At 40.0% G+C, this 14,297-nt stretch overlaps 2 protein-coding genes across 5 annotated transcripts in view; both read left to right on the top strand.

The window, feature by feature from the left end:
- The first annotated feature begins 1,904 nt into the window (after positions 1-1,904).
- On the top strand, positions 1,905-7,812 carry nudt9 (nudix (nucleoside diphosphate linked moiety X)-type motif 9). 4 transcript variants are annotated; one of them, XM_050068764.1, is made up of 8 exons: positions 1,905-2,070; positions 2,742-2,984; positions 3,086-3,223; positions 4,529-4,615; positions 4,889-5,000; positions 5,205-5,351; positions 5,441-5,525; positions 6,531-7,812. In XM_050068764.1, the coding sequence occupies exons 1-8, from the start codon at positions 1,973-1,975 to the stop codon at positions 6,674-6,676; spliced, it is 1,056 nt and encodes a 351-aa protein (XP_049924721.1). In that variant the 5' UTR covers positions 1,905-1,972; the 3' UTR covers positions 6,677-7,812. The 4 variants fall into 4 exon arrangements, with proteins under 4 accessions (XP_049924721.1, XP_049924720.1, XP_049924719.1 ...); XM_050068763.1 differs by having other exon boundaries at positions 2,706-2,984; positions 3,089-3,223; positions 6,531-7,810; XM_050068762.1 differs by having other exon boundaries at positions 2,706-2,984; positions 6,531-7,810.
- A 2,681-nt stretch (positions 7,813-10,493) lies between these two features.
- si:ch211-11k18.4 (uncharacterized) overlaps positions 10,494-14,297 on the top strand; it is a 9,705-nt gene continuing 5,901 nt past the window's right edge. The window contains exons 1-3 of the mRNA XM_050069824.1: positions 10,494-10,772; positions 11,461-11,572; positions 12,658-12,751. Coding sequence (XP_049925781.1) covers positions 10,655-10,772; positions 11,461-11,572; positions 12,658-12,751 — 324 coding nt within the window. The 5' untranslated portion in view covers positions 10,494-10,654. The remainder of the gene's footprint in view (positions 10,773-11,460; positions 11,573-12,657; positions 12,752-14,297) is intronic.

Raw genomic sequence — 14,297 nt, 5'->3', positions numbered from 1 at the left:
GATTATCCACCCCTGTATACCACCAACTGACGTCATGACGTTATGCTATAGAACAGTTCACCTCCTGGGCACTGCCGAGGTGCCCTTGAGCAAGGCACCGAACCCCCCAACCGCTCAGGGCGCCTGACCAACGGCAGCCCCCCTCACTCTGACATCTCTCCACTTTGTGCATGTATAGGTCCTGTTTGTGCATGTGTGTGTCTTTCGGACCTGTGTGTAATTGACAAGCAAGAGTGAAAACATTGAATTTCCCCTCAGGGGGATTAATAAAGTAAATAAACTTAACTCTTTGTTTACATGTATAAGGACTTTGGTGTATAGCACTGTTATGTAATGAAAAACATTATACAATTATTATTGTTGACAATAAACAATAATATATCCTCCTGAGACCCGAACCTTTGTGCATTTTTAATTTCTCCTTGCTAGTTGGGATCAGTATGACCTGATAAGTATAAAAAACTATACATTGTCAATGATAATTAAGTCCCAATGTCCTCAAATGAGTACTTCCTAATCAAGACTATCTTAGCTTGTTACTGTTGCTAAAATTGGTCAGATTTGTTGCCATATTAAACTACAAACTTCATTAATCATGAATAAACAAGTTTAACCCTAAAAAGTGATCAGGTTTTGGACCTTGTCCACTTTAGTGTCGGGATTGGCTGCAGGCTGACTTGGCATTTTGTTTTTACATGGATTAGTGTATTGTGGTGGCACAACAAAAGTGTCCACAAACGAGGACAGCAGAATTAAGTATAAGGTCAGGTAGACCCAAAATGTGATGTCCTCATATGAGGACACAGGGTCTCAGGAGGATATGTATTATGCAGCCTTATATTTTATATATTTTTATGTTTGATCTATTTATTTATTTTTTTTATTTTTTTTTTTACCTTCCCACGAAGTTACAAATATTGACTGACTGACTGACTGACTAACTAGAGGAAAATATATCAACCTCCCTCCACCATATGTCAGTTGTTAGATTTTAAAAACTTCCTCTTGGATGATTTAAATTTGAAAGTTGAAGATCAAATCCTGGAGTTGGAAAAAGCTATGGCTTTTTTACTCTTGTTTGGTATGCTGGTTAGTTGGTGCAAATTGTTGCAAATTTTATTTTTGCAAAATTTTACATGAAACATGTAGAATTTTGATGAAATATCACTATTTTAAGCTTTGATTTGTCTTGGGGTTTTTTTCTGAGTGAAGCATTCCTCCCACATAATCTGTTCAAGGATTTCTGAAATTTACAAATCCAATGATGATTCCTGTTTTCACAGTTTATGGTCAGCAGGTTTGGATAGAGGCATGTTTTCTTTAAAAATCTGTGCTAAAATAAATACAAAATACAGCCATTTAAAGCTGTATGCCTCTCCCCTTAGCCAAAATAAACAACATAAGTCCCTCCCCACTGCTTAAAAATGATTTAATATGCCTCCCCCTTTTTACACCACCCCTCCCCTCTTATAAATAACGAACAGTCCCTTAAATATATTGACATTAATGTATGAGGAAACCTGTTATTATAATTGTGGGCTTCCACCTAAAAGGCCAATGCGGTTTTCCACCTCACAACTGACATTACAGCAAAATAGATACTGACTAGGTGGGTAATTGTCCTTTTTCAACCCATCAACATCTGATTGTTAATTTCGCTTCACTGACAAAAGGAATTTACTAGTTTTTAAATGAAATATTTATAATTTAGATACACAAAAACAGATGCAACAAAATTGTGTTTCTTGTGTCTAAGTTATAGCTATAAAATATAGCGTTATATCGGTTTCAACCCATCTATGTATATTATTTTTACCTTTATTGTGGTACACTTGAATGTTATCACCATGGAAACGAGTGCGACTGCCGTAACCACACCCCTTTGCTGACGTCACCGCGTCGGGTGGAGCACTTCCTGGTTACTTGGCGCTGCGTGTTGTGGTTGTTAACTATAGATTTATTTGTCCAAGGAATGGTACATTTTCTTCTGCGACGGGACTGGCTCGGTCGTCTTCGTCTGGCGCTCACTCTCTTCGGACTCCCGTACACCGTGTGCTCCCCCGGAGTTAGGTATGGACGGTAGACAGTAACGTTTCTTATATATATTTAACCAACGTTAAAAACTGTGACTATTTGACATTATAGGACAGTTTCAGTTTTAAGCTGACACTATACTTGAAAGTGGTCATAGGTAGCCTATGTGCTGCAGTAGCTGTTTCTGTCAAAGTCCTTGATCAATGCCTGGCGATATGATTGAAGTCAATACTTAAGTAGACATAAGCATTAGCTAACTGTTTATTATCGTTGTACTGTATTTTAATGTTGCTTATATGCAAAAATGATAGCCAGGCTTTGTTTCCTTTTAATATGATTATAATATGAAACGTTATGTCGTGCAAAATTCAACAAATCGTAACGTTAGCTAAACCATCATGCAACAGATAATATAATTGCAGCTGTCTTGCTGCTCTGGTATGATCTGCAAGTGTTTGGTTTCCCTCTGAATTAATGTGTTGTCAGCTTATGTCAGAAGATTAATGCTGCCATCACTTCATTAGGAAAGTGTTTCCATTATTTGCAGAAGAGCCAGGGGAGCAAGGAGTGCATGTGGGTGGTGGCCGGCTGGGACCATGCTGCTGCAGGGAAGGCAGAGCGCGCCTTACTTACTTACTGGATTTCCATGTCTCATATTTCCTCCCTTGCAGGTCTGCCATCTCCTGCTCATCTTCTCACCCTTTCAGAACCATCAGACCCATCAGTGCCAGTTGCTGTCACCTCTACACGACCAGTGTCCGGACAATGCCTTCCTCAGCAGCGCCTCATGTCAAGTCCAGATGTCCTCAGTATCCAGGGTCCAAAGTCAAGCGCTTACTCGTGCCTGATGACAAGGTGGACTGGAGTCAGAGCTGGCCGCAGTATAATCCAGTCTCCCACACTGACCCTTCAGTATTAAAGAAGCCAGCATGGGCGGACCCTGATATTGGGTGAGCAGTAGGTTGATATGTATGTTGGTAGTTACCAAGTAGTTACTGTCTTGGCTGCTGTGAGATATTCTGACTGTTACACATGCTGTTTGTTTTCAAAGCAGCAGCTGGAGATTTTTCATGCCAGTTTTGATGACTTTTACTCGCAGCTCTTTCTCTCCAAAGTTCAACACTGTGGACGGTGGCGTGGACAGGACCAGCTTCGGCGGCACCTACAAAATAGAAAAAGGAAAGCCACTGTAAGTTATAGAGAAATTGTTCTTACACTCTCAGTTGGTTTTGCACAAAAACAGGTAGTTCACATCTACAGTCAGTGATTTACATGCCTCATAATTAGAGAGTAGACTCCAAAAGAGAGTTAGAAGTAACAAGACGATGTATATTATATCAGATTTTATATTTTTGATGGCTAATGACATAGCAAACTCTTTCCTAATGTTACTTTCAGTAGCAGCAGCTGCATAGAGCTGCCGATGGGGATGATGATTCTCTCTAGTATTAGCAATCCTTTCATTACATTAGTCATTTCATTAAATGTTAATGTTAAAGATGTTGCTTATAGGAATACTTCCACCATAAAATGACCATTTGTATTTAATTTACTCAGCCCATGTTACCTTGAATTTGTGAATATGTTTAAGCATCCGTTTATAAACTCTCACACAACTCAACAGTATTATCCAAGTTTCATTTATCCAGTCGTATGCTCAGTACTTCCCAAACAGACAGTCCTGTTTGACTGGGAACTGAACAGAAAGTCAAACGTATCAATGCTCCCTTCAGAACCAGACTTCATTGACAAGAACAGTAATTTTACCTCACTGAACAAGGGAACTGCTGGTCTACTGCTGCCTAGATCGGTAGTTTGTTTGTGTTTGTGTTGTTGTGTGACTTGAGGGAATCTGAACTAACCCTTTAAAACACCAAAGTTACGCAGTAATGCAAAAAAATTTGATGAAGGCAGCAGTAGAGCAGCAGCTCCCATGTTAAATGAGGTGAAATTATTGTTTTTCTCCATGGAGTCTGGATTTGAAGAGAGCACAGATAGGTTTCACTCTCCAATAAGTTCCTGGAAAGGGCTGTCTGTTTGGGAAGTACTGAGTATAACACTAGATGAATAAGACTTGGATTACTCTGCACAAGTTTTATAAGCTTGTAAATGGATGTATTGATATAGTTTTCTGTTGTTAAACCTGCCCCCCTTTTACTTCAATCCATCAAAAATGTTCGCTGTCTTTCGGTTTCTTTGTTTACTGTGGAGGCATACGCACAAAAGGTAACAACGGATTAGTAATATATATACCAATGGTCATTTTGTGGGTGAAGTATTCCTTTAATGAATATTTAACAGTAATACACATGTCAGGATGAGAAGCCAGAGCAGGACTGTGATCACTTCTTCTAAAAACTAAAGAGTTTAACTGGAAGCTCTACAGTGCTCTTTGTGCCCTTTTCTGATGATTTTTGTGTTTGTAAAATATTTAGATTTTTGTAAACGTATGCTCTTAAAACTGCTCATAAACAAATACTTTTTACCCATGTAGAAATCCTCGTGGCCGCACTGGGGTGACTAGTAGAGGTTTGTTGGGACGATGGGGACCCAATCACGCAGCTGATCCCATTGTCACCAGGTAACTTTTTCTTTACTTTACACATCGGTATCATTATCACACTTGCTGACCATAGTTCATTACTCAATTTAGTAACATAAAAAATTATTCAAACGGGGAAAACCCAGTCAATAATTCATTACAACCAGGCAACGTAAGGTTCTTCCAAAACATGGTATCACTGTATCAGAACAGTTGTCTTTCATGTCAGAAAAATGGAGAACTTTATGCACTTAGCAGTTTGTTTGTTTTTTATAAATGCCTGATGGTCTAATGTGTGTCATCGTCTGGCAGATGGAAAGTAGATGCCAAAGGAGCAAAGGTATCTCACTCAGTCTCCAAGCGGCCTATCCTGCAGTTTGTGTCCATCAAGAGGAAAGACTGCGGGGAGTGGGCCATTCCTGGGGTTGGTGGCTTTTATACTTCTTTTACAAGCTTCATTGATTAGGGTGTGCCTATTATGATTTGCTCACAGCTATTCAAGAATGCTCAGGGACAATAAAAATAATTAAATGTTAAGACATGGACAGGTTTGAGTGGTTTCTGGTATGTAAGGTGTCACGGCCATGTGACTTGCCTGTTTATTTGTGTGCGTGTGCTTGTTTTGTAGGGCATGGTAGATCCAGGGGAGCAGGTCTCTCTCACGCTGCAGCGGGAGTTCTCAGAAGAAGCGTTGAATTCGTTGGCAGTCCCGCCAGCAGAGAGAGTGAAGATCAGTGAACGCATCACCAAACTCTTCAAATCACCAGGGTTTCAGGTCAGCAGTTCACTCACTTGTTCACTGTCACATTTTATTCAACAAATGCTTCCATGAGGGAATCAGAAATATATTTTTTTCTTCCTCAGGTCTATAAAGGCTATGTGGATGATCCTAGAAACACTGACAATGCTTGGATGGAGACAGTTGCTGTCAACTTTCATGATGACTCAGGTATCAGTAATGAAGAAGAATGAGCCTCATTCAACAATATCTCTCTAAGTTTATTCTTAGTTTTCTTTTCTTGAGAAAGGTCTGAAGAAAAGTCTAAGTAAATGCCCTGAGAAATCCAAATATAAGTGTGTAAGACTACATGGCTATATTAATGCACAGAAACTGAAAATAAAAGTTGAGAGAATTAATCACGCAGCTGATCAGTAGGTTGTGATCTCAAATCTGAGGCCAAAAAAAAGCCAAACACAGAAGAGAGACTCTGACCACCTCTCAGTCTCTGCAAATAGATCTACACGGTCCTGGAAGATGCATTCCCTCCCCAGGGCTTAATCTTGCAGCAGCAATAAATCTGCCACTGTGCAAATAGACCTGGAATGCAGAAATAGACCTACTTTGGGCCTATACATAACATGATCAATCACTAAGTATTGGATGGCACTGAAATCAAACGGTAAAATTAGACAGCGCTGATCAAATATAAACCAAGATTCTGTTACTGCATTGCTGATATCTGGCCTCAAATGTTTTCTGAAGCACATTTTAGCTGGCAGTTTAAAGGCACTTTGCATTACTTTACCCACTAGTGGGAGTGTTTATTGGTCTGGTGCAGCGCAGTGCATTCTGGTAGTCAGGGGCCTAGCACAAAATTCTGGACCCTGTTCACAGGCTTTCTCTATGGACCCATCTGTACATCCACAGCTATTATTCATTCTAGTATTTCTGTGGGCTCACCTCACATGAGGGCCTTGAATACCACAGCCCACATCATGTAGCACCAATTTCAAAAGTATTTGCATCTTTCTACTGTATAGACAGCATAGTTTTATGACAAGGCTGTCCTTCCAGCAGTGAAATGCTTCTTTAACAGTTGGTGAATGAGGCCCACAGTTTTTTTCCCTTTCTAACTATCCAAACCCTGTTACGGTTCTTGAGGTATTTTCTCTCTAGTGGCAACAAATGGGGTTTTTGTAGGACAATGACATATCTCATATGTCGTTACCGTAGGCAACAGTGTGAGCGAGCTACCGCTCCAAGCTGGCGATGACGCAGGACAAGTCCAGTGGGTTGATGTTGACTCGTCCTTCCCGCTCTTTGCGAATCATTCCCATTTCCTGGAGCTGGTTGCCAAAGAGAGGAAAGCTCACTGGTAACTAAGGACAACGGACTCTGACATGTCGATGAAGGAAACATTAAGAGCCTTGTGTGCTGATGCATTAAGGATGCATGACACCTAAACTTTTGTGAATCTTCCCTTGCTAATTTAAACCCAATAATCATAGTCATTGAAAGCCTAATATGCACTCATACGTATTCCCCCTGTACAATCTACAGCAACATTGTGACTGTAGGTTTAGATTGATATAGCAAATTGTATGAAATGAATGTAACAGCAAGTTGAAAACTTTGCCACAGAGGACATGGCTCAGCCCATGTACGAGCTGCAGAAAATAAAATGAAAGAGAAGAAATGTACATTTTCATAAAAAAGATTTTGATTCATTGCTTGGAAGAAGCTTAACATGAGACTGTAGAACGCAAGATGCTACTGAGTGGCACACTGCACTATTTCTGTTGGCACTAATTATGCTAATTTATTCAATGTTAACAAGGATCACATTAACCCAGTGTGATCATGTAAGAACAAACACAATGAGCTGCCGAACACAACACATACTACATTAATTTAAGTGTGATAAGGCGTGGGGGCAATCAAAATGAAAAAGTGTCGACTGACTTTGATCTTTAGATGTGAAATGAATATAAAGATGTGGTGGAGCTCCACACACAGCCGAACAGTGTACTGAAGCTGAGCACAGACAGGCCAGAAGCTGGAGGACAAACATGTTTTCAAGTGGCAACAGACGGTGGAAGCAAAGGCCATTTCACACTCGACAGCCTGTCTTTTCCAAAACGTTCACATCAGTACGTGTCATCTCACTGCTGTGCGTACTTTACAATGAATTACGCATTAAATGGCTTGTATCTGTGAGGATTCATGACACAAACACTAACACATGGACACTTCTGTTATCATGAAGCAGCCAACAACAGAAAAACATTTCTTAAAGGGACAGTTCACCCCAAAATCAAAAATACATATTTTTCCTTTTACCTGTAACGCTATTTATCAGTCTTGATTGTTTTGGTGTGAGTTGCTCAGTGTTGGACATAACAGCCAGAGGTTCACTTCCAGCCACACTCTTGTTCCTTTCCCACAAGTGCCTTTTTGGCATCTTCACTACAGCACACAGATTATTAATACCGCCTCTTATGAAATCTGTTAAAGGGACAGTTCACCCCAAAATCACAAATACATATTTTCCCTCTTACCTGTAGTGCTATTCATCAGTCTAGATTGTTTTGGTGTGAGTTGCTGAGTGTTGGAGATATCAGCCATAGAGATGTCTGCCTTCTCTCAAAGATAATGGAACTAGATGGCACTCGGCTTGTGGTGCTCAAAGCGCCAAAAAATACATTTGAAAAACTCCAGCAATGTCACTTTCCAGAAATCATGACCTACTTTGGATAATCCACAGACCTTGTGGGCAGTTTCATGTAGGAACTATTTTCTCTCTACCGAACTACATCTGCCAACTACATCACTGCGCACAAGGAAGTTATGCTAGCTCACCTAGCACCACAAGGCTAGCCAAGGAGGACGCTATTAATGTTTACATCTCGCGCTGTCACAAGCACGAGCATCTCATCCATGAGTAGATGTACACTTTCTTCTGCGTAGTAATACGTTTGGCCTGTGTAGTTCAGTGGAAAGAAAATAGTTCCTACATGAAACTGCTCACATCAAGGTTTATGGATTATCTTGAGTAACCAGGTCATGATTTCTGGAAAGAGACATTGCTTTTGAGTTTTTTAAATGCACTTTGTTGGCACTTTGAGCATCACAAGCCGAGTGCCATCTAGTTCCATTATCTTTGAAAGAAGGCAGACATCTCTACGGCTGATATCTCCAACACTCAGCAACTCACACCAAAACAATCTAGACTGATGAATAGCACTACAGGCAAGAGGGAAAATATGTATTTGTGATTTTGGGGTGAACTGTCCCTTTAACAGATTTCATAAGAGGTGGTATTAATAATCTGTGTGCTGTAGTGAAGATGCCAAAAAGGCACTTGTGGGAAAGAAACAAGAGTGTGGCTGGAAGTGAACCTCTTACAAGAACAACTTATTAAATTAGGTCCACAATAGTTTGATGTAATGCCACAATTCCTACAAGTCCTTTTTATTTGCTCTCACCGCTGCTCAGGCTACAACATTTGCCTGCATGACATGATATTCAAAAGGTGCGATACCAGCAGCTGTGTGTGCTGTTCAAACGTCACTAAAATACAGCAGCTGCCTTATATAGCGTAATCTTAAAAATGTTCACACCTATGCAGACGCACATTCAGCTCTGATAGACTTCCTGTGCACTCAGGCTACTTACCAGCTCCACAGGAGCATTTACAGTCGGAGCACTAATAACATTTATTGTTGCAGGAAGGGCGAGTATTTCCCAGTAAGATTGCCCCAACTGTACTAATTCAAACGGGCAACCTGCCAGTCACAAAATCCTGTAACCTTTGCCTTCAAAAGTTTTCACTGATTTCTTTTCTGCCTCATGATTTTGGCTTGTGGTTAGTACAAGAAAAAATAAATAAATCGTAGGAGGAGTTATACATGAGGCTTTGCTGATTTGATTGTCTGTATATGCTATAATGTGAAGATGAACCAAGAGGTGTCCACTTACTAAACTTGCACTGAAAGTGTCTGCTCTCATGCTTTTTGTTATTCATTTGACTCACTTGAAATTGTAAATCAGTGTGAATTCTTAAGTTGATTTTGCACTTTCCCCATAAAGTATGTGCTCGTCTTAAGGATTATTATACACTCTCTGTATTTATTGTCTTACTGTACGCGTAACATCAGCTGTCTTTATGTCTCGCATTAGGAGCCGTCATCACATGTTTATGCACATCTTGAGACCTCATGCATTATGAAGTGCTATGAAGTGAAATTATTTCATTTTTGTTTGATCTTAGGTGATCTACATCAGTGTCTAGTGTGTTTCTCTTCCAATTGTGAAAAGGTACATTTTTCACAGCTAAATAAAAACTATGGAAAATTACATTTCAATTGGACAAATATCTGTTCATTGTACATTGTGTACTGTCTGTGTAGTGTGCACTGAGACTGCTCTTCTCACCAGCTGGATACAGGCCAAAACACTCTATAGGCTACTTCTGTATAATGGGTGGTCATGTTTGTAATGATTTACTAAACTGTAATGTTTTCCCTGAGTGGCCTTGAACCACACAGATACTTTCCTCAGACAGCAGCAGGATACACTGCCTCATTACATATGGAATATGTAAGGTCAATTCAGTAAGACAGGCAAGGAGGTGCAAAAGATTATTTCAAAGTTGGGAACATTTAAATTATACACTGTATTTGCATGGTGTTAATGGCTATGTTTTCAGGCCATGCTCAGTGATGAACACATTATAGCAACATGGATTTAATTTCCAGGCATAGGACTTTAAGTATTTCATAATCTTAGGGTAAATGGTTGCCTGTAAATTTACTGCAGCCATAACTGCATTAGTGCAGCAGACAGTCTTACCAAGTCTTGAAATATAGTCATGACTGTTGAACAGGACATGAATCTTTATTGCACTTGGGTTTTTTTTCTTCTTACAAACTTACTTTTATCCAGACTCCCAATTTCAGATGCTGCTGTTTAGCTTCAGACAATAAAGGCACACCCATTTGTTTTTATAGGCCATCCATTCATTTAAAACAGTTTTAAAATTGTATTTATTGAGGCATTATATTCTTCTTGTTATTTTTACTTGTTTACTTATTTTTTTAATGTTTAGGTTATGTGATTGCAGAAAAACCAAAAAATCAAGCAGTCAAAGTGGCCTACATTAACTCAGTGGAAGAACTGCATTACCCAGAAGCCTGTGCGACAAAAGCCGCTTTCGCTGACGACGTGGCCGGTGTACGTCTTAGCCCCGTGTTTCAACGGACCGGGGCGATTCAAATAAGGCAAACCGGCTTTGTTCACAGCTTGTTCAGAGAGTCTCCTACTTCAGCAAGTCTCTCCAGAAGTTTGATACCATCACAATGTCTGGGAAGATCAAGAGCCGGAGTGCCGCTAACGCAGAGTCGATAAGCGGCGGGGTATCCTGTGATGAACGCATCCTGAGGGATTGTCACCAACTGTACGCGGATCCCGACAGTGGTGAGTTGGCTGACATATTTTGCTGGACTCAAACCTTCGCTGGAAATCCCTTCAACACTGACCTAATTGTCAATATAATAAATCTAGCAAACTGTTTGCTGACCGGGGGTTAGCTAGCTAGCTTAGTAAGTTTGGAGACCTTATCCCTGCTACAGGGGGCTAACCGTTAGCTAACGTTAGCTGTTAAGCAAGGACTTTATGAATTGGCTGACGTTGTGCAAGCTAGCATTAATGCTAGTTTTAACAGCCAGCTGCCAATTAATTACTGATGAGTCAGCTACACGTTAACAGCGTTTTTGCAATTGTACCTCATTATAAAGTGAGTTTTGTTTGGGGTCAGTTTACAAGAGTCCATCTAGGGGCGTCGCTAGGAATTCTGGGTCCCCGGAAAATTAATGAATGATTGAAATTAAGTACCGTGAACGCACTGTCAGCTTTTTTTTTTTTTTTTTTTTAAAAAGAAGCAATAAATGCTTTTATAAATGAAAATAACTACTCCTACAGAAGTGATTGTGGCCCTTCTCCAGCTCCAGCCCAGCTCACTCAAGCAGCAGTCTTGGTCCTGACTGCCTGACCTGAGTCCTGTAGGTGCAACCACAGCACCATGATGGCTCCAGTCTAACTTGATAGGTGTATTCTTTAATTTACATAAAAAAAATAAAATAAAAAATCATTGTGTTTTTTCCAGGCTTGATCACAGTCGCTGAATCTGTTGGTGTGAAGTTGCTGCCTCCCCGAAAAAAGATCACTGTGATGCTGATGGGCAACCACTCTGCTGGGAAAAGCTCCTTCATCAACTGGTAAGTATGTTGTAAGAAAGGATGTCCCAGTGTAGTTTACAGAGAGCAAGTCTGCCCACATTAAGCAAACATGATCAAGATCAAGATTAACTTTATTGTCCCACAGTGTGGGAAATTGTCTTGGGCCCTACACCCATACTGCAGCCATAGAAATACAACATACAACATAGTACATAGACAAATCAACATTATACAAAACACAAAAGAGATAGATAGATAACATCGCATGCTAAAAATACCTCTACAAAAATGCAAATCAGCAAATCATCATAATCAAATTCCAGTTCTCTATCTGCCATTGTTTTAAAAGCTTTACAGACAGAGGTATGAATGGTTTTTAAATATGTCGAGTCTGCGATGAGGCACTCTAAAGCTCCTACCACAGGGCAGCAGCTCGCACTCTGTATGCAGAACATGAGAGGAGTCATTGACGATCTTATTGGCTTAACTTAGAGTAGCTTGCTCAAAAAAATAGACTGCAAGGAAACGTGCTCTTTGACACCTATTATTTTCCATTTTGTATTTTAACTGCACACAGAGGTTACCAAACCAAGCTGTGATACTGTACCTAAGTAGGCCCTCTAACAATGTCTGATAAAAAATTATCATAAATTTTTGATCATCACCATGAACTCTCAAAGTAAGAAATGCAACTGTTGTTGTAATCTGCTCTAGAGACTATCAACATGTGTGTTCCAGGTTAGGGAGGTGTCAACAAAGACTTAGAGATATTTATATGATGGGACCTGTGCCATGGATTGGATGTGGATGACATCACAAAGTGACAAACATGTGACAAAATGTTCTTGTCCAAGCCTGTACAGCTGATTTTGTGTGTGTCCTTGGCACTGTCCTTTATGCAATTTATTGGAACATTTAGCTGATAAATGCAATCCATAATGCATGAGTGCAGCTAAGATTTTACTGTGATCTTTATGTCAGCCAATACAGACTATTGATTTTGTAGAATAGTATAGTTTTAATTTATCTAGCTTGGACAGTGGACAAAATATTTATCCTCCCCTGGTGCATCACTAAATTGTTTGTTGTGACCTGTTTTTTGCTTCTTTTTTTTTTTTGGTCAGGTATGTCGAAGAGCACATCCAGCGCACTGGAGTGGCTATTGAGACCCAAGGCTTCAGCTTTGTAACAAGTGGACGCAAGAGAGAATCTCTCACAGTAAGTGCAACAGTACAAAAACAATAAGGTGCCATTTGTTGTAAGTTTATATTCACAAGGTAAAGGAAGTGTGAGCGTGACGCCTACTCCATCCTGTCCCTGAATAGCACCCACATTGAACGTCTTACAGATTACAAATACCTTGGCATCTGGCTAGATGACAAGCTTTCATTTAAAACACACGTGCTTAAGCTCACAAAGAAGGTAAGAATTAAATTGGGGGCATTGTACAGACTTTGGTCATACTTCTCTTTAGAAAATAGAGGGACAATTATTCAGCCTACTATAGTCTCAGATTATGGCGATATTTTGTATATGCATGCAGCTCAATCCACACTAAAATCATTTGATAGCGTCTACCACAGTTCTCTCTGTTTTATTACTGCGGATGGTTTTATAACTCACCACTGTGAGCTATATCAGAATGTGGGATGGTGTTCTCTCACTGATAGAAGGGAAAACATTGTCTCCTTTTTGTTTTATAAGGCATTGCTTGGAAAGATGCCGTTCTACCTCACTTCTCTTTTTAAAATCAAATCCATCTCTCATCAAACACACTCACAGGGATTTTTATCCCTTGAAACTCCTCAGATCACTTCAAAGCTCGGTAAATTAGTTTTTAGTTTTCTCGCGGCAAATAAATGGAAGGAGTTACAAGAGGTATTTAAAGTAGATAGGTATGTGTCATTAGGTTATATCAAGTGTATGCTAGATGATATGGTTGTTTTACAGTGTTCCTGCTTTGGTTAATTGACAGACATGCTTTTCTACATATTACTGTTTTTGTTGTTGTTGTTATGTATCCGTCCTTTATTGCAGACTCTATTCTTAATATTTAACTTTTTCATCTTTATATGATTGGTTTTTTATCGCTGTTTATAATTCTTGATACATTGCTGCTACTTACTTGTTTTTGGGTTTTTTTAAAGATATTTTTTGGGGCATTTTTGCCTTTATTGGACAGGACAGGTAGGGAGAGAGAGGGGGGATGACATGCAGCAAAGGGCCACAGGCTGGATTCGAACCTGGGCCGCTGTGGCAAGAGCCTTGTACACGGGGCGCCCGCTCCAACCACTAAGCCACCGACGCCCCACTACTTATTTGTTTTTATGAACTTTTTCCATCACTTTATTGCAATTGCTATCATATATTTGAATCCCCCTAGCCCGTTGAATGTGAACTCAAGACATTGCTGTAAAAGAGCTTAATGCGCAGTCAGTTTTCCCTGAATAAACAATGGTTTATTGATTGATATTTGGTTGAGGGAGAAGTAATGTGAAATTCAAATGGACTTGTTACATCAACTTGAATTAGCTCCTCTGAAGTGTTTTCAGTTCTTCTGGAGATCCTGACACCTGGGGCCTGTATCACGAAGCGAGATCAACCTTTCCTGGGTTACCCAGACTTATCCTGGGTTGACTAACCCTAACAGTGGCAATCAGGATAATCGGTATCACGACGCTGGATATCAACTCGGTAACTCAACCCAGGATTGCTTTATCAAGAGCCGTGAACGCGCACGCAGCGGACCAATCACAATCATGAG

This window comes from Epinephelus moara, chromosome 18, assembly GCF_006386435.1.
Source record: "Epinephelus moara isolate mb chromosome 18, YSFRI_EMoa_1.0, whole genome shotgun sequence".
Classification (NCBI taxonomy): Eukaryota; Metazoa; Chordata; class Actinopteri; order Perciformes; family Serranidae; genus Epinephelus; species Epinephelus moara.
This window is presented reverse-complemented; position numbering and strand designations above follow the sequence as displayed.